At 44.7% G+C, this 20683-nt stretch overlaps 1 protein-coding gene across 1 annotated transcript; it reads left to right on the top strand.

The window, feature by feature from the left end:
• Positions 1-7586: 7586 nt before the first annotated feature.
• Positions 7587-19201, top strand: ZNF425 (zinc finger protein 425). Its single transcript, XM_065883611.1, is given in 4 exon segments — positions 7587-7919; positions 11639-11765; positions 14940-15050; positions 17307-19201. Coding segments are annotated over 4 exon segments (2466 nt in total).
• The last annotated feature ends 1482 nt before the right edge of the window (positions 19202-20683 follow it).

Genomic DNA, 20683 nt, shown 5'->3' with positions numbered 1-20683 from the left:
AGTAGCATATAGGAAAGAAATTTTTCTGTGTCCTGGGAGTTTCAGGGAAGGTTTCCTGGAGAAGTTGACATGATAGCTGAGTCTTGAAGGAAAATAGAAGTTATCAGCTGTCCCGGGAATGGGAGATGGTCATTCCAATCAGAGTGAAGAGCCATGCAAAGTCCCAGAGGTGTGCTCAGCATGGGATATTCAGAAAAGTACATGAGGGGCAGTGCTGTTGGATCTTAAAATGTGGTAAAGTGGGGAGCAGAGCGCAGATGCAGAAAGTTAGGTTGGCAAGCTAAATGAAATCATAAAAGAAGCTTGCAAAAAATTTAAAACAGCAATTAGGTAAGGAAACTGAAAATGAACTAGTGATTATTATTTGTTTACACAACCATCAGGTTTAATCCCTACGTCAACCATATGACATACATGTTTTTTACTCCATAGTTTATGTGAATTTTTGGTGGGCAATTCTCCACGGTGTTTCTACATGTCTTGTAACAGTTTTTATCCTGGACTGGATAAAACTGTTTCATTCAAGGGAATGTGTATGCAAACAACCTGGGAGGACAGAGACCATGTCTCCCCCTGGGGGAGAAGGCAGATTTTTTTCTTGACAAAGATAGTAAAGATATTGTCTTCCTCCAGGTCAGAGGTTGGACAAGTCGACTAACATCCCCCTTACAAGATTAACATAGGATTGCTAGATTAAATATAAGAGGCCCAATTAAATTTGAATTTCAAATAAACCACACGTAATTTTTAGTGTCAATGTGCCCTGTGAAACATTTATATTAAAAATTATTTGGGGGGACTTCCCTGGTGGCGCAATGGTTAAGAATCCGCCTGCCAATGCAGGGGACATTGGTTCGAGCCCTGGTCCGGGGAGATCCCACATGCCACGGAGCAACTAAACCCATGTGCCACCACTACAAAGCCGGAGCTCTAGAGCCCATGAGCCACAACTACTGAGCCCGCGTGCCTAAAGACTGTGCTCTGCAACAAGCGAAGCCCCTGCAATGAGAAGCCCGCGCACTGAAGAGTAGCCCCTGCTCGCTGCAACTAGAGAAAGCCTGCATGCAGCAACGAAGACCCAACACAGCCAAAAATAAATTTTAAAAAAATTATTTAACTGGACATTTGTGTTTCTACTTGCTAAATCTGGCAGCCCCAGCTGGGGGCTCCTAGGCTCGCTGTTCCTTGGCACAGGTCCATTGTGTGTGCCTTAGCCACCTGGGCCATATTGTGTCACCCCCAGGAGCGAATTGACCAGAACACGAAGCTCACACTCTCCCCTGCTCTGTGAGTAACAGAGTCCTTTGTCTCTGACCCAGGAATTTCCTGTCTTGTCCAGCATCCATGGAAACTATGGCAGGCTAACTTGGGAACTTGAAAATAGGGTAAAACCCTGTGTAGTTCCTTACTTGACACCAATCGCCTATTGAGGCACACTTAGATTATTTCTAGTCTAAATAGATAATATTGCTTTTATAAGCAATATAGTAACAGATATCCTGGAACATAATTCTCTGTGCATAGGTACAAAACCATCTGTTGGAAAAATTCCTAGAAGTGGAATTGCTGGGTTAAAAGGTGTGTACATTTAAAATGTTGAAGTAGGGACTTCCCTGTGGCCCAGTGGTTAAGACTCTGTACTTCCAATGCAAGGAGTGCTGGTTCGATCCCTGGTTGGGGAACTAAGAGCACAAATGCTGTGCGGTGCAGCCAAAAATAATTAGAAAATAAGATAAAATGTTGACGTCTATCAATAAATTGTCCTTCATAGAGGTCATGTTCACAAATTCTCACCAAGATGTATGAGAGTGCTTTTTTCTTCCATATTTGTAGCCCAATGTATTATGAACTTTTTTGATCTTTGCCAACCTAAGTAAAAAGTGGAATCTCATTTAACTTTGTATTTCTCTTATTATGAGTAAAGTTGAACATCTTAAGCTTAAAAGCCTTGGGAATTTCCTTTTCTGTGAACTGTTCACATTTAAAATATTTTTCTGTTGAGTTGTTGATGTTTTCTTGTTGAGTTGCACAAACTCTTTATATAACACAGCAATTTTTTATGTGTTATATATACTTTCCCTAGTTTGACATCTGCCATTTGGCATCTTGCAAAACAGAAATTTTTTAGTTTTATGTAATTGACATTTTCAGTCTTTTATGATTTTGGGGTTTGGTACCTTGCTTAGGAAGGCCCTCCCCCCTCTTGAGTTTTTTCTTTCTTTCTTTTTTTTTAATCCCTCACATTTTTGGAAGAAGTCTTCATGAAAGAAACAATAACTCAGGGACTTCCCTGGTGGTCCAGTGGGTAAGACCCTGCGCCCCCCAGTACAGGGGGCCAGGGTTCAATCCCTGGTCAGGGAACTAGATCCCACATGCATGCCACAACTAAGAGTCCACATGCTGCAACTAAGACCTGCAGCAGCCTAAATAAATAAATAAATATTTTTTTAAAAAGTAATAATAACTCACAGCTTCAGCCTCGCTTTCGGTGCATTTTGCTATCATCTCTGGGGGACTTCTGGTTCATTAACACTTTTTTTTTTTACGTAGGTGGTATGACTTTATTTTCTTTATACTTTTGCATTTATTTACAGAGACCTTCTTTTTATGATAAAATATTATACTTTTGATTGTGTGGGATATACAGAGTTTTCTGACACTCAAAAAACTTTCCTTCTTATATTGTTCCCAAGCAATTTTGCAGACAATTGTATTGCTCTCAGATTAAAGCTTTTGGTAAAACTCATTATGGAAAGTGATCCAGATCCCAAGTCATTTAAAGAGAAGAGCTTTACTTATCCTTTCTAGTCTTGCTTAAAGTGGCAACATATTTTGATTTTAATATTCTTTCATACAACAAAGATGTGTTTACCTACTCTGTATCAGATTTTGTACCCTGGCAATAGAGCAGGGAACAAAACAAATTCCTGTCCCTATGGAGAAGGACATCTACATTGATCTCTCTTTTTTTTTAGTTGGGGTATAGTTGTTTTACAATGTTGTGTTAGTCTCTACTGTACAGCGAAGTGAAGTAGCGTTCCCTGTGCTATACAGCAGGTTGACACTTTCACAGCACAAAACACTTACTAACTTGGCACACTTGTGGGATTCCTCAGCGTGGACACTGCAGAGACTACTTTGAGATGCATCAGAGGAAACTCTTGACGTATATCTGCGGTGCTGCAAGTCCCAGGGGAGCTCGCTCTATCATTTCCAAAGTGAGACTATGACACTGGATTTCTCCAGGTTTCATTCCCGAAGAGATAGAAATGGTCACCATCACCAAAACACAGTATAACTGCAACCACAGAACATTTAATTTTGACAAGACAATGAGTAAGAAACAGGGTCCCAAGCCTTCCCCATGGCTAGTTCCCCTGAATCCACATTTTATAAATTTATAGATGCCTCCTGGGGTTTTATTTCAGGAACTCCCCTATCTGTGTCATTGTTACACTTTCTCCAGCTGTTACGGGGGTAGAGAGCCTCGAACATATATTTTTTCCTCAGTTCACTACAGCTCATGGAAACGTTTCCTTAATGTAAGACTAGGAGGGCCAGATCTTTAGAATGGAAAGGGTGGACTTCCCTGGTGTCACAGTGGTTAAGAATCCACCTGCCAATGCAGGGCACATGGGTTCGAGCCCTGGTCCGGGAAGATCCCACATGCCATGAGGCAACTAAGCCCATGCACCACAACTACTGAGCTTGCACTCTAGAGCCTGTGAACCACAACTACTGAGCCCGCGTGCTACAACTACTGGAGCCTGTAACCCTAGAGCCCACGCTCCGCAACAAGAGAAGCCGATGCAATGAGAAGCCTGCGCACTGCAAAGAACAGTAGCCCCTGCTCACTGCAACCAGAAAAAAGCCCACATGCAGCAACGAAGACCCAATGCAGCCAAAAATAAAATAAATAAAATAAAATAAGTAAATTAAAAAAAAAAAAAGAAGGGAAAGGGTAATCTGTTAGGTGATGCATTTTGCCCCATACAGCAGGTGGGAGTGGCTAATATGATTCCTAAACAAAATTCTATGCCAGGCATCTGTTAATATGCAGCTGGGGACCAGACTGCCACATTCTCCCGGAATTCCTAGATTCAATACAGCCTCCCCCATTCATTCCTGCTTAAAAAACAAGATTTTTTTCTCCTGCTTATTAAGGAGGAAACATCAGCGTTTGCTTGTAAATAGTGATTCAAATCAGAGTTCAAACTTGACAAATGCAACTTTACAATCTAAGCTGCAGGTTAGGGTATGGTTTCTCTTTAGGGGTTGACAGGCACCTTCCTCCTCATTTCCAGCACCGTACCAGAAAAAGAACAGTGAACAGTGAATCCCAGTAATTTAAACAGATCCTGGCTTAGCCCCAGAAAATAAAAAAGCAAAAATAAAACAGAATATTATAGGTAAGGTTCTTCCTCCGTGTGTGTGTGTGTGTGTGTGTGTGTGTGTGTGTGTAATTTTTCAGAATCTTGGGTTTCTCTAACCAGATATTTTAAAAGAACTGGTTCATATATTTTCATTTAAGTGTATATGATGCTTCTTAGTGAAATGAGAAAGGCAGTTTTCCATCTGGTTCTGGGATTTTTAGATCTTTTACCTGCTCCTTTTAAAGAAGGTAATAACAACAGGTGACTTATGTTGAGTGCTTACTGTACACCAAGCGCTGCTGGAATAAGCACATTGTAGCTTTTAGTTCTCATAGCGCCCCCATGTGGCAGATACTTCACATCTTGTGTGCCTCCAGTATGTGCTTAGTGGAATGACGGCACTCAAGTCTACTGACTGTGGAAAGCTTATAGAGGTTTAATATTAAAGAGGACTAGAGGAGTCCCAACAGTCATGCAGCTTTCCATTTCCCCACTCGTTGCTTCTCCACCTCCAGAGATTCGATGATTGTCTCAGAGGCAGGATGGTTTGAATGTTCAGACATCTATAACTGGACTTTCATTTTCTTCCTGCCTCTGGTCTAAGTTACTGGTTCTGAAACATTTGTGTGTATAAGAACTGCTGTACATGGGCTTCCCTGGTGGCGCAGTGGTTGAGAGTCTGCCTGCCAATGTAGTGAACACGGGTTCGCGCCCCGGTCCGGGAGTGATCCCACATGCTGCAGAGCTGCTGGGCCCATGAGTCCATGGCCGCTGAGCCTGCGCGTCCGGAGCCTGTGCTCCACAACAGTGAGAGGCCCGCGTACTGCAAAAAAAACGAAAAACAAAAAACTGCTGTACAGAGTTGTATGAAACCATGTGTACAACAATTAGGAGCAAATTGGAAGACGTTTGGGGTAATTTTGACTATATCTGATTTTTGCCTAATATGCTGGCTTTTATGCTGAATTCTTAGCAGGGAAATAACACAGGACTGGGAGATTCAGGCTAGGAGAAAAAATAAGACTCGAGAGAAGAAAGCCAAGGAGACTTCCAGGTAGGGTGAAGGATGTGCCTCTCTGCATACCAGACAATCTGAGGCTGAGGGAGGTGGGAGAGGGGCGAGGCCAGGAGGAATGAATGCCAGGTACTATGATAAAACTGCTTTTTCTATGTTCTCTCACTTAGTTTTTATTTTTTGCTTACATATATTTTATTTTTAATTTTATTGAAGTATAGTTGATTTACAATGTTGTGTTAGTTTCAGGTGTACAGCAAAGTGATTCAGTTATACATATACATATATTCATTCTTTTTCAGATTCTTTTCCCATATAAGTTATTACAGAATATTGAGTAAAATTCCCTGTGCTATACAGTACTTCCTTGTTGGTTACCTATTTTATATATAGTAGTGTGTGTATGTTAATCCCAAACTCATAATTTATTCCTATCCACCCCTCCCCCACCAACATTTCCCCTTTGGTAACCATAGGTTTGTTTTTGAAATCTGTGAGTCTGTTTCTGTTTTGTAAATAAGTTCATTTATATCACTTTTAAAATTAGATTCCACATATGAGTGATATCATATGATATTTGTCTTTCTCTGACTTACTTTACGTAGTATGGTAATCTTGAGGTCCATCCATGTTGCTGCAAACGGCATTATTTCATTCTTTTTTATGGCTGAGTAATATTCGATTTTATGTATGTACCACATTTTCTTTATTCATTCCTTGTCAATGAACATTTAAGTTGCTTCCCACTTAATTATTACAGCGACCCTTCAGATATGGAAACTAAGGTTCCAAGTGTCAAGTGACTTGCTTGGTGTCACAAAGATGGCGGACGGTATGGCCTATATCCAAAGCCAGGTCTTTCTCACATTAAACTCAAGCTCTTTCCACCATAGGTGGCTTCCTTGTGTAACAGGACTCCCTGAAGTCAGCCAGAAAGAACTCTGGGGAAAATGGAGTTGTGCAAAGTTGGTTTGGGGTGGCCTAAAACTTGGGACAGGATAGTTGTGAGGCCGTGTAGGGAAACACCTTCCTCATTCATGGAGAACAGAAGGGCTGACCTGTACAGATGGTTTAGGAAGCTAAGCAGAATTTTACAAAAATAGCTGTATTCATGCCTATTTGTGATTTCTTTCCTTCTGTGTAAGAGACATCCAGAGACTGGGCAGCCATTTACACACCAAGTGTGTAATAGGTAGGGGTGTCCTTCAGGTGCTCACCTTTCTGGTCTCCTGGGAATATCATTTGAATGTCCCAGTAAAAGACATTGTAAGCCCAGAAACTTAATTAGGCTGAAAACTGTAATCATTTGAGGAAAATCCATACCCCCAACTTTGAGGCCCCAGCAGCAGCTTTAGGAGAAATAATCACTGGCTACCACAACAACAGTGACATGCTCATTGGCAGCAGCAGAGGGACAACAGTGGAGACACTACAAGAGTCACTAAGGAAGTTTGTGAGCCCTCCAGACACACATAAAGAGGAAGGGGTTCCAGTGGCTTTGAAGTCTCAGGAACACTACTAGTTAAGGGAATAAAGCAAATTTCACTGTGATAGAGCAAAAGCTGTCCAAGTAGTACAGATGGATATTAGAATAATAAGAACTACTTTAGATCCATATCTAACACCATAAACTGGATAGTTTTACATAGTTAAATGGTTTATCAAAAAAAATAAATTTTTATTTACTACTCACTGTGTATACAGAGAAATTCTAAATACTTAAGTATCAGATTGCATCAAAGACAAAAATAAGTGAATTTGAAAATATACATTTGAAAAATCTTATAAGCCAAGCTACTGAATAAGAAATGTATGAGAAACATCACTGGATTATGTGATGTGACTGTGACGTGATATGGAATTTATATCAATATGTAAGGGCATTTTCTAGGATCAAATAGGGAATGAAGACAGCGTTACAAAGGAGGAAAAACAAATTAATGCATAGAAAAGCCTAAAGCCTCATGGAACTAAATACCCCCCCACACAAATTAATAGAAGTGAAACATGGGACCTCTCTGCATTATTTCTTATAACTGCATATAAAACTACAATTATTTCAATAAATTTTTCAATTTAAAAAAGTCTATAGCGTCAATAGTAATTAAAGAAAGGTAAATCAGAACAAAGTTAAAATAAGACTATTTGACGTGAAGAGATATTTCACCGAAGAGGGTCTGTGGGTGAGAATTAGGCACATGAAAATGTGCTCGAGGTCCACTCCTGCGGGCGGCTCCCGCGGCCGGCGTTCGCGCCTCCTAGCCGCAGGGGGCGCTGTGGGGGCGGAGCGGCCGCCTGTCCCAGCGTGCACCGCGCCCGGGCCGGGCCGGCTGGTCTGGGCGGAGCGCGGGACCGCCGTAGGGGAGGTGCCGCGGCGTCGCCTGGATTACCGGGTGGCTGGGGGGGGGGGGGGGGGGGGGGACCGGGGTCGGGCGGGACCGCGAGGGGACATGGCCGAGCCGGCTCCGGTAAGAGGGGCTGTGGACGATGCGGGCCCCGTCGCGATCTGGAATGGGCTCCCGGTTCAGAGAGTGAGGCGGTGGGAGCCCCGGCCGGGGATTGTCTGTAAGCAGGACTGCGCTCCGACCCCGGGCCGGAGAAGGCGCGGTCTAGGTGCTCGAGTTGTTGTGAGGTTGATCTGGGAGAAAGGGGTCCCGTGGAGATACCCAGGGTCTCGCTTGTGGTCCGTTCAGTTCCCCTGCTGTTCCCGTCCTGTGCTGGGGTCTCTGAACGTCCCGGTTTTTCTTGGGCTCACGTGCCGAGCTCTGCTGACATGGAGTTTCAGAGAAGCACATCTTCATCAGCAAATGAAGCACATCTTCCAGCAAAAGTTGGAAGAAGACTGGAGACAGCTCCCTCTAGGAAAAGACGGAAAACTTAACCAGTTTGGGTGGTTATCCTAATTCAGATTTACCACGAATACTCTAGTGATTTAATGGAAAATTTGAACACTGGTTTTAGAGTTTGAAAGACATATCCCAAGCCTAATCCAGGAAACTCTACATTCAATTAAGTATAACTTGCCTAAGTATGCAAGTTCTCCTTGTATCTCCACTGAGATTTCCTATCTAATCTCACTAATGTAGTGCATTTTCTTTCCTTCTGCTTCTCACCCCTCTCCCGCAGCATTCCTTGGCAGGTACCAATTCTGTTCAGATTTCTTCAGGCCGCCTCTCTTCAACGTCCTGGAATATCTCTCTCTGTTCTGTGAAACTTGGTGGTTTGTAATAGTTCTTCTTTGACTATAAGTTTGAGTCCACAGAGAAAGCTCAAGTGATGTCAGCTTCTTGGCTGTTGTGTTATTGGGGGTAGGCAGGGAGAAATCAGCATTTTTCTGGTTGATTTTCCTTTTCACTGGAGCAGTTCAGTGCTAATTGTGAGAATGCTCACAGAAAAGTCTTTTGTAGGTGGAAAGCATGTGGGTGAGTTGCAAGTAAACAGTAGAGGAATTTCTTTGAAAGTCCCACCTTAAATGCAACACCAAGTTTTAACTGGTTTGTTATACTAGCTGATACTTCAGCTTTGGGCGCCTGTAATAGTTTTGATGATGGAATTTTATCTCTGCAACTTTTCTCTTCAGAAAGTGTCAAGTGGGCCTGGTTGTGGAGTTTCCTAGATTCCTTTATTGGGAGAGTTTACTTTGTAGCATTTGGGACCAACATTTTTCATATACTTGCGAAGAGGCCGAGCTGTCTTGTGAGTTGCCCAGCACTTGCCTTGGTAGGCTCTCATCTACATTTGTAGCACAGAATTTGAAAGGAGTGAAATGGAATCTTCACAAGCTAAATTATATATCTTCTCTTCCTTCCCTATTGTCACAGTGCATCTGCCCTTCGAACCTCCAGGAAGAGCGGTCCTGGTTAGTCAGTCCATACCAGAGGTTGTAGATTAAACGTCCATGAACAAATTGTGGCTCGCAGCTCTGTGTTTGTTTGTTTTTAACTATTTCTTGTTAAAATTGTGAATTTTAGTTGCCAAAATGTAAAAATCAGGAGAGTTCACATAAAACTGTCACATCCAGGGACTTCCCTGGTGGCAGTGGTTAAGACTCCACACTCCCAATGCAGGGGGCCCGGGTTCGATCCCTGGTCAGGGAACTAGATCCCACATGCATGCCGCAACTAAGAGTTTGCATGCCACAACGAAGGAGCCCACGTGCCGCAACTAAGGAGCCCTCAAGCCACAATGAAGGAGACTTCGCTGCATCTAAAGGAGCCTGTTTGCCACAACAAAGATGCAGCACAACCAAAATAAATAAATAAATATACATATATATATATATACACATATATATGGACTGTCACATCCAAATGTAAAATGTTAAGGTCTAAGATGACATTGGAGAAAACCTTTGGGACCTAGGGCTTGGTGAAAAGTTCATAGATGTGGCACCAAAAGCACAATCTATAAAAGAAAAAAATGATGAGTTGGATGTCATCAAGATTAAAAACTTTTGCTCTGGGAAAAATTCTGTTAAGAGGGTGAAAAGACAAGCTATGGATGGAGGAGGGCATATCTGCAAACCACATATCTGACAAAGGACTTATATCTAGAATATATAAAGAACTCTCAAAATTCAACAACAAAAAAAACAGTCCAATTAGAAAATGGGCAAAAGACATGAAGAGACAGTTCATCAAAGAGGATATGTTGATGAGAAATAAGCACATGAAAATATGCTCATCATCATTATTCATTATAGAAGTGCAAACTCGGATCCCAATGACATCACTGCACAACTATTAGAATGATGAAAATAAAAAATAGCAACATTGGGAACTCCCTGGCGGTCCAGTGGCTAAGGCTCCACCCTTCCAAGGCAGGGGGTGTGGGTTCGATCCCTGGTCAGGGAACTAAGACCCCACATGCTGCGCAGTGCAGCCAAAACAAAAAAAGCAAAAAGCAACGTTACCAAATGCTGGTGAGGATGCTGAGAAATGATCTCCATGCATTGCTGGTAGGAATGTGAAAGGGTTCAGCCACTCCGGAAAATAGTTTCTTAGAAAACAACGTATACTTCCCATATGACCCTGCAGTTGTAGACCTTGGCATTTATCCCAGAAAAATGAAATGTATCCCCACCAGAAACTTGTACATGATTATTTATAGCAGATTTTTGGTAATAGCCCCAAACTAGAAACAACTACATTGTCCCTCAATAGGTAAGTGGTTAACCAAACTGTGGTATACCCATGCCATTGACTACTGCTCAGCAACAGAAAGAAATGAAATATTGATAAACAATAAACACAACTTGGATGGATCTCAAAAGCATTATGATGGCTGAAAAAGGTCAATTTCAAAAAGTTGCATACTATGACTTTTTTTTTTTTTTGGCCACGTTACATGGCATGCAGTATCCCAGTTCCCTGACCAGGAATCGAACCCGTGCCCCCTGCGGTGGATGCACGGAGTCCTAACCACTGGACTGCCAGTGAATTCTCTGACTTCATTTTTGTAACAGTCTTGAAATGACAAAGTTACAGAGACGGATAATAGATTAGTGGGTGTGATTAGGAAGGGGTAGCCCAAAGGAGATCTCTGGTCATGGAATAGTTTTGTTCATGATTGCAGGGTGGTTATATGAGTCAGCACGTGATGAAATCACGTAGAATTATACACACACTACCAATGTCAGTTTCATGGTTTTGACAGTGTAATAATGTACTGTGTGACCATTGGGGTAAACTGAAGGGTACAGGGAACCCTTCTGTACTACCTTTGAATGTATAATCGTTTCTAAATTAAAAAGTTACTTTAAAAATTGACATATCTGGGGCTTCCCTGCTGGCGCAGTGGTTGGGAGTCCGCCTGCCGATGCAGGGGACGCGGGTTCGTGCCCCAGTCCGGGAAGATCCCACATGCCGCGGAGCAGCTGGGCCTGTGAGCCACGGCCGCTGAGCCTGCACGTCCGGAGCCTGTGCTCCGCAACGGGAGAGGCCACAACAGTGAGAGGCCCGCGTACCGCATTGACATATCTGGCGACACTGGCCCAGTCTTACATTGCAGTAATTGTTTGCTGCTATGTGAAGTATCCTCCTTTAGACGGTACCTGTGCTCAAAGGCCTGCTATTCATCCATTCACTTTACTTAGTTCCAGTAGACCTCTGTGACCCCTTTATTATGTTCATGGCACCATCCAGAGATAACTACTTTAATACCGTTCCTTCCTGTCTCTTAAAGACATGGATGTTGAAAAACACAGTAGCCTTGAAATGAAAATATATGTATGTACTGTTTATGATTTCAGTTTCCCGTGGCATTTGATGATGTGGCCTTATACTTTCTGGAGCAAGAGTGGGAAATCCTGGAGAAGTGGCAGAAGGACATGTATCAGCAGGAAATGAAGACCAATTATGAGAGCCTTGATTCCCTGGGTAAGATGCGTTTCTAAGGAATCGCTTTTTGGGACCCAACCTGATACTAGTAGGCTTTCTTCCCTTTATTGGCTGTTGGCTGGTTGAATATGATACTGTGCCCAATCCACATTCAGAATGTCTCTTTAACTTCCTGTAATGGCCTGTGAATTTTGTCCCTTTTTATCCGGTGATATCTGTGCCCCTCAGCCTTGTTAACACTTTGCATTCTCTATCTCCCACTCCAACCCTCCCCCTTTTCTCCCACAGTTAGAATTACAAAATAATCTAATTGCCACTCTCTTTTTTAAGTGTTTTGTTTTATTCCTTTAACTGATACTTTAGTGCCTGCTTATGTTGCCTGAATGAGATGCATCCTTATAAGAACTAAGGCGCTCATGAAGGGGCCATAGTTATTATATTAGAAGAAGCTGAGGACCCAACACATTGCAGAACGTTGATACGACAGGGATGAATGTTTCCCTGGTAAAGGGAGAGAGAAGAGAGCAGGGGGATGGGATACTTAGATATCTCCAGGGAAGTACTCAGGAAGTGGATTGGAAGAGAAATTTGGGGAGATTGTACCTCACTGCTTACTCATCTTGCTCTAACTCAGTCTTGTGTCATAAAGAATAGTTCTCCTCTTATCAATTTAATAGGTGATCTCAGTATACCTGAAGAATTCTTTCTCTATTTGGGGGTTTATAATTTATTCTGTCTGAGATATGAATGACAAGAGGGAGTCAACCATGTGAAATCATGGGGAAGAAAATTCTAAGCAGAGAAAGAACTAGTGCAAAGGCCCACAGGTTGGAGTGAATGAGCTCAGTACACGGTGGGAACCACAGTGAGGCTATTGTGACATATGCAAAGAGGGTTAGCACAAGAGTGATAGGAGAAGAGGACAGAAAGGGCAGCTATGCCGGATTGTGAAGGGCCTCCAGGCTGAGGCGCAGGGTTGGATTTTATTCTAAAGATAAAGGGAAGATGATAGGGGGATTTTTTTTTTCGGCCGCACCACACAGCTTGCGGGCTTTTAGTTCCCTCACCAGGGATTGAACCTGCGCTCTCGGCAGTGAAAGCACAGAGTCCTAACCACTGGGCCACCAGGGAATTCCCATAGGGGGATTTAAATAGAGAAGTAATATGATATCTTTTTTTTTAATGATCACTTGGGTTGCTATGTGGAAAATAAATTGCAGTGCGTAGAAATAAAGGAGAGAGACCAACCAGGAGCCTTGGCAGTACTGGTGAATCTTTGTGGCAGCTGAACCAGGTATGTAGTAATGAAGACAGAGAGCAGGAGGCAGTCTCCAGATATGTTTTGGAGGTAGCATCCCAGATTTTGCCAGTGGCTTGCAGTGGAGTCCTGTGACAGAAGAACCAACTTCTAGATTTTTGGCTTGAGTATCTTGATGGCAGTGTTTTTTTGTTTTGTTTTATTTTAAAGAGCAATGCCTTTTTTAAAAAATTTATTTTATTTAATTTATTTATTTTTGGCTGCGTTGGGTCTTTGTTGCTGCGCACAGGCTTTCTCTAGTTGCGGCGAGTGGGGGCTACTCTTCGTTGTGGTGCGCAGGCTTCTCTTGTTGCAGAGCATGGTCTCTAGAGCGCAGGCTCGGTAGTTGTGGCGCACAGGCTCAGTTGCTCCGCAGCATGTGGGATCTTCCCGGACCAGGGCTTGAACCCATGTCCCTGGCATTAGCAAGCTGATTCCCAACCACTGCGCCACCGGCGTTAGCAAGCTGATTCCCAACCACTGCGCCACCGGGGAAGCCCCGATGGCAGTGGTTTTATTCACTGACATGAGGAAGGCTTGGGAGAGAGCAGGTTTTGGCCACATTAAGTTTGAGATGCTTATTAAACATTTATATGGAAATATAAAGTAGATAATTGAGTATGCGAGACTGGAATTCCAGTGAAATCAGGACTGGATTCACACATTTGGGGTCATTGTATAAATGACATTTAAACCACAGGGCCAGTTGGGATAATCTAGGGAGAATTTGTCAAAAGGACAGGACACCCTCAGCTGTCCCCGGGATACCCCAACAGTTAGGGTCAAGCTAAGGAGACTGAGGCCAGTAGGGTAGGAGAAACTACAGCCCTGTGCTGATCCAGTGTTGAGTTTTGAGTTATCACAATCCTTGGGCTTGGAGAATCCAGTCTGATTTTCCCAAATTTCAAAAAGCAAACAGTATTATTTGCAAATGATTTTCTTTACAGGATGTCCAGATCCTAACTCCAGAGATTAGGATTTAGCAGGTCCAGGCTCAGGCCCAGGCATCTACGTTTTTAACAAGTACTTCAGGTGCTGCTAATGCTGGTGGTAACTAGGTCACTTCGAGAAACACTGATCCAAGGGCTGAGCCGTAGGTGACACCACTGCAGGGTATCTGATGCATCTTTAAAATCCCTCCACTACTTTGTAAGAACGCTTCCTCCCTTCAGGCTGATGTCATTAGACACATGACTCTCCACTTCTTCATAATCACTGTCATTTAACAGCCTCCTGGTTCCTTCATTACGTTGATCAAGAAGGAATGTGGGCAGGACTTCCCTGGTGGCACAGTGGTAAAGAATCCTCCTTCCAATGCAGGGGGCCCGGGTTCGATCCCTGGTCAGGGAACTAGATCCCACATGCATGCTGCAATTAAGAGTTCGAATGCCACAACTAAGGAACTGGCAAGCCACAACTAAGGAGTCCACAAGCTGCGACTAAGGAGTCCGCCTGCTGCAACTAAGACGTGGCACAACCAAATAAATAAATAAATAAAATATTAGAAAGAATGTGGGCACCTCAGTAATTGGTTCCTTAGATGTGCAGAGTCTAATCAGAAAAGTTTAGTCAGCTGGGTTCCCTCATTGACCCACCCCCACCCCCGCCGTCCCCGACTGCTTTTTATTCTACTCACATTGTTCTCATAATGATCCCTTTTGAATACTTTCTGCCTGGATCCTCATCATCCCCAACCTCTCTGTTTCCTTTAATTTTGTGAAATATTGTCGGGAACATTTAACAGTTATTCATGTAATCAAGAGTTTCCATTTTTTTTAACCTAACATTGATCTCATGTCTCCAGGAATCAAGGTCAACCATGAAACTAAAGTTAAAATTAAAAATTAAAAACTAAAATTGTTTTTAGTCAAGTACTCAGGAAACCCAGACTGAGTCTGTGTGGACTCTCTCTGCAGGCTGTATTTCTTCAAAGCCAGATTTGATCACCTGGATGGAACAAGGAAGAATGCTGTTAATCAGAGACCAAGGACACTTAGAGAAAACACAAATGACACTTAGCCTTTCTGGTGAGTAGATGGGCCTGACTCATTTATTCTCCTAGCCTTGTTTGCTAATCTTTCTGCAGAGTCAGCAGGACGTAGTGAATAAGAAATATTATTTTGATGGAGAATGTTATTTTTTTTCACTCAAGTTGGTAGCAAATATAAGAATGTCTTACTTTTATAAAGAAGGAAGTTGTATATATTTCATTAAAAAAAAAAAAACAAACAGAAAATGGAACTGCCTTTAAGAGAACAGTAAAGGATCCATCTGTCCAGTCCTGAGGAGAAACCATCTTCCCCATCACATCATCATGTCCATTTGTGTACAGAGAAATGAGAAGCCTTCCAATTTTGTACAGTATATTTTTTTATTGTACAGATTTTTAGAACTTGGGATTTTTTTTATCCCTTTTGAAGGACTACTTTTTAATTCCTTGTATCATAAGGAAAACATTTTAAATATATTAATACTTTAAGTATTTAAGAGAATGTGCCATTTTTTAGAGTATGTTGATGCTTTACTAAATGGAGATCTACTAAGTCTCTGGGTATCAAGGACTCTCCTGAAAAAGAGGGAATTTAAACCCAGGGAGTGTGTGACTAGCTCCACCAGAGGATAAAAGAATTCCCAGGGGCTTCATTTCACTGCTACCATCTATTCATTCATCTAATCAGTATTGTCCCTACCATGTTCATAGGACATGGTATGTCCTATGAATAATATCACATATTATTTAGGCCAGGGGTTGGGAGATATATATATATATATATATATATATGTATGTATGTACGTATTTTCCCACTCTAAGAGTTTATTGTCTGTCTTACTGACATGGCAGTTAGGTTAGTCACTTATATTGAACTATTGGATTAGTCAACTATAAGACTGTATACACTTATAAATAGTAAGTGGCAATGATAATAAAGCGCTATAGGGATTTAGAGGAGAAAGCAGAGGAGAGACAGCAATATCCCAGGAGGACTTCTAAAGGAATTAGGATTTAAATAGCATAGAATGGGCATATTTAGTAAGGCAAAGAAGATTCAACAGGGGTCATACATGATCTGAGGCTTAGAGGTGGGAACAAGCCTGTTATATTTAGAAAATGGAAGGCACTGAGTATAGCTGAATGTCATTTGTGGGACATAGTGGAAGATGGGGGGTGGCAGTGGTGGCACATAATTGGTATCAGAGACCAAAAATGCCATGGTGGGAGTTTAATTTCATCCTTTAGAAAGGGCCTGGAAAGGTTTTTGAGTACCAAAGAATGAACGACGTTGGTAGCTGTCCCTAAAAACAAATGTTTCCTTTGTACCAGGTGGTACTCACCCAGTAACACAACTACTCCCCTGCCTGGGATAAACAGTAAGTGGTGAGAAATAGGATTCAAGGAGACAGGCAAGTATGCTCCTCTCATGGTCCAGGCAAAAGCTGTGGGTGCTAACTTAGTAAATGATGTCATCTAGTTGGAAACATCTGTGTTGTTGAGATGACCTCAGAGCAGAATCAGAGTCCTGCTCTGGGGCAAGCCTGATGGGTGAGGTTTGCTCCCAGGTTAAGAGATTTAAAAAAGGAGAGCTATGTGACCCACTGCAATAGGATGAGGGAGAAAAAGATGTTCTGGAATATAGCAGCTCAGGTGATGGTCAGGAATTGTCCTCTCCAGGCGTGGTGGGTGAGAATAAGGTGGCAGCTCAGCTCCCTCTGTACCCTGTCATCATGGCTTTTACTTTGGGAACAGCAGTGACTTTCTTACAATTCGGAGTTCCTTGGGAAAGGGAATTATTTCCACAGTGTTCTTTGTGAATTCAGTAAATTGCCATTTGACATTCCTAAGAAAGATACTTCCTATAAGCATTTCTTCAGAAAACTTTTCCTGAAATCTGTGGTGGAAGGGTGCAAGAATATGACCCGAAGCCTTCCTACTTAAATATTGTGCTATTTATTTCACAGATTTAAAGAAATATTATCATGAAATGGTCAGATTCTCATAGTAACTCATTTTTATTTTCTTCCAAGTTCTGCTTAGCCTCTGAGGGTCCTCATAGGCTCACAAAATGTATTTGCCTGCCATTTTTTTCACGCTAAGCCTTTTGTTAACAAATGATGAAAGGATCTGCACATCGAAGTTAAACTTCAATATAATTCACCTGTGGCAGGCAGCTTCACAAAGTCATGAGGACAACGGGAGTCCCTTTCCCACGTTGTCAGTGATGTGAAGACAGTCCTTGACCCCGCAGACCCATCACTGATGAGGGTGGGCCTTTTTGTCTCTCCAGGTGACCAGGGAACTCTCGGGGCAAAAGAGGAGGAATGCCATTTAAATGGTCTCCAAGAGCAGGGCTTCTGTGCTCCCTTATCCAAGGAGGAAAGAAAGATTTTATCAGATCAAAGAGCCGCCTTACAACACCCAAGTCTCCAAGAAACAGAGATTCTAAATAATAAAAGCCTCGACATCACAGCATCTAATCAGGACAAGAATGATCCACGGCATAAGCCAATGGGAACCCCAGATCACCTGGAAATTCCACCAGGTCTGAGACTTTATTCCTGCTTTGTCTGTAGGAAGGTCTTCCAGATAAAGAGAGACTTCGTGAAGCACAAAAGGAACCACCGCGAGAACCAGTCCTGTCAATACCCGAAGCACAAAAGCAAGTCCAGGGGGAAGGCGGAGCTTAGGTGGCTCCGGGCGGTCCCGTGTAAGCAGCCTTTCCGGCGCGGCGCGTGCGAGCAGAGCAGCTGTCTCAGGTGCAGCCTGGCCCTGCACCAGGTGGCTCTCCCGGGCCCGTGGCCCTTCCAGTGCCCCGAGTGTGGCAGGGCCTTCCGGTCCAAAGCCGCCCTGAACAAGCATGTGTGTTCGCCCAGAGGGGAGAGGCCGTTTTCCTGCCGGGAGTGTGGCCGGGGGTTCACCCAGCAGGACGAGCCGGCCGAGCACCTGCGGGTGCACAGCGGGAGGACACCCTTCCAGGGTCCGCAGGGCGGCAGAGGCCCCTCGCGGGAGGCGGCCGCGAGGGCCCACAGGCGGGCACACCGCGGGGAGAAGCCATTCTCCTGTGACGACTGTGACCGGAAGTTCACCCACCGGAGCAAGCTCTCCGAACACGTCCGAGTTCACACGGGGGAGAAGCCCTTCCGGTGTCCGCAGTGCCAGAGAAGCTTCCGCCTCAAGAGCAGCCTGCGGGCCCATCTCTGTCGGCACAGCGGGAGGAAGCCCTTCCGGTGCCCAGAGTGCGGCCGGAGTTTCTGCTAGAGGAACGCCATGAAGGCGCACCAGCGTCTGCACAGCCAGGAGAAGCCCTTCTCCTGCGGGCAGTGCGGCCGGGGGTTCACCCGGCCCTCGAAGCTCGCGCGCCACCGCCGCGTCCACGCCAGGCAGACGGCGTTCCCCTGCGAGCGGTGCGGGAGGACCTTCCCGCGGCGCTCGGGGCTCACGCGGCACCTCCAGGTCCACACTGAGGAGAAGCCCTTCTCCTGCGCCCAGTGCGGCCGGGGATTCCACCGCCGCGCGCACCTCGCCGAGCATCGGCGACTCCACGGCGGGGCCGAGCTCTTCCGGTGCCCCGAGTGCAGCCGGAGCTTCTCCTGGAAGGCCTCCCTGAATCTGCACCGGCGGCAGCACGCGGGCGAGCGGCCCTTCCCGTGCGGCGAGTGCGGCAAGGCCTACGCTCAGCCGTCCCAGCTCGCCGAGCACGCGAGGGTCCACAGCGGGGAGAAGCCCTTCCGGTGCCCCGAGTGCGACAGGGGCTTCTGGCTCAGAGGGAACGTGAAGAGCCACCTGCTCCAGCACAGCGGCCAGAAGCCCTTCTCCTGTGCGACGTGTGGCCGAAGCTTCGCTCAGCGGTACAGGCTCACGGAGCACGTACGCGTCCACAGCGGCGAGAAGCCCTTCCGGTGTCCCGAGTGCGGCAAAAGCTACTGCCTCCGGGGAAGCTTGAAGGCGCACCTGCACACGCACAGCGGCGAGAAGCCCTTCGGGTGTCCCGAGTGCGGCAAGAGCTTCCTCCAGAAGAGAAGTCTGGAGACCCATCTGCACCGTCACCGCGGGGAGAGGCCTTTTTCTTGTGCTGAGTGTGGAAAGGGCTTCACCTACCTGGGGGCACTCAACACCCACATTGCCATGCACGCCAGGGAGCAGCCCTTCAGTCTCGAGATCACTCCACTCAGAAAGCAGTGACAGCTCTGCGGTGGGGCCATTGGCTCTGTTGGCGCTGGCTGAGGCAGGACGAAAAATTCAGCCAACATGCTTCAGCCACACTGGCCAGCATGGAGCAGGCGGCCGTGAGGGCTCCTTGACGAAGGTTCCAGATAATCCAGGCACAGAGTCTAGAGACTGGAGGAAAGCAAGCTTTTTGTGGAAGGCGCTGGTCATCCTGATGTGAGAGTCAGGTTAGAGCTCCTCCTTTAGCCTTTTCCCCCTCTTTTTTGTAATAAAGTTTCTTGTGACAAAAGTTCCTTACATTATGGGTGTTTTAGTCTGCTAGGGCTGCCATAGGAAAATTCCACAGAGTGGGTGGCTTGAACCACAGAAATTTATTTTCTTACAGTTCTAGAGACTGGAAGTCCAAGATCAAGGTGCCAGCAAGGTTGGTGTCTGGTGAGGGCCTCTTTTCCTGGCTTGCAGATGTCACTTTCCCCCTGTGTCCTCACGTGGCTTTTTTCTGGATAGGGGTGGGGCATCTCTGGTAGTTCTTCCTTTAATACGGACACCAGTCCTATTGGATTAGTACCCCAACCCTGTGACCTCATTTAACCGTAATGAATTAATTTTGGAGAACCTGCTGGTATAGCCCTGGGCCTGAACAAAGTGAATGAGGAGGCAGAGACTAGGAATGATGTGCTGGTGGAGCCTCCTCTAAATGGAAAGAAATGCCAAGAATGGGGAAGAAGCATGCCCCCCACCAAATCCACAGCCAGCTGTTCTGTCCATTCGCCTGTCTGGCTCTCCTGAGCCACACCTTGTGCAGCAGTTTCCTCTGTTCTCTGTGAGGTGATGATGACTTTTAAATCTATAAATCCATGTTCATATTTCCAGATTCCTCCTGATTGTTTCTGACTTCCACAGACATCTCAAACACAGATTGCCCAGAATAAGACTCCTGATCAGTACCAGCCCTCACTCTATATCTCTTTTCTTTACACTCCCGTTTTTCTCACCTCAAAATTATAACTAATCTCCAGAGCTGTAAACTTGATAATGATTTTCCTACACCCAGCCTACTAAATTTCTCCCAAATAAAAGCCCTTCTCTATCTCTGCTGACACCATATAAGCTCACTTTTGAAAAACTTTTTTTTTTTCTTGCGGTACGCGGGCCTCTCACTGTTGTGGCCTCTCCTGTTGCGGAGCACAGGCTCCGGATGCGCAGGCTCAGCGGCCATGGCTCACGGGCCCAGCTGCTCCGTGGCACGTGGGATCTTCCCAGACCGGGGCACGAACCCGTGTCCCCTGCATTGGCAGGTGGACTCTCAACCACTGCGCCACTAGGGAAGCCCAAAAAACTTTTTTTTTTCAAGTGTTTTTCCTAACAGATTTCCCTGCCTCTGGCTTTTTCCAGTAATACATTATCACTCTTGTGACAAATTGGTTTTTCTAAAATGCAACTCTAATGTTATTCTCAAAAGATATTTTTAAGAAGTTTCCAATTTTGTTATAAGTG

This window comes from Phocoena phocoena, chromosome 9, assembly GCF_963924675.1.
Source record: "Phocoena phocoena chromosome 9, mPhoPho1.1, whole genome shotgun sequence".
In the NCBI taxonomy this organism is placed as follows: domain Eukaryota; kingdom Metazoa; phylum Chordata; class Mammalia; order Artiodactyla; family Phocoenidae; genus Phocoena; species Phocoena phocoena.
This window is presented reverse-complemented; position numbering and strand designations above follow the sequence as displayed.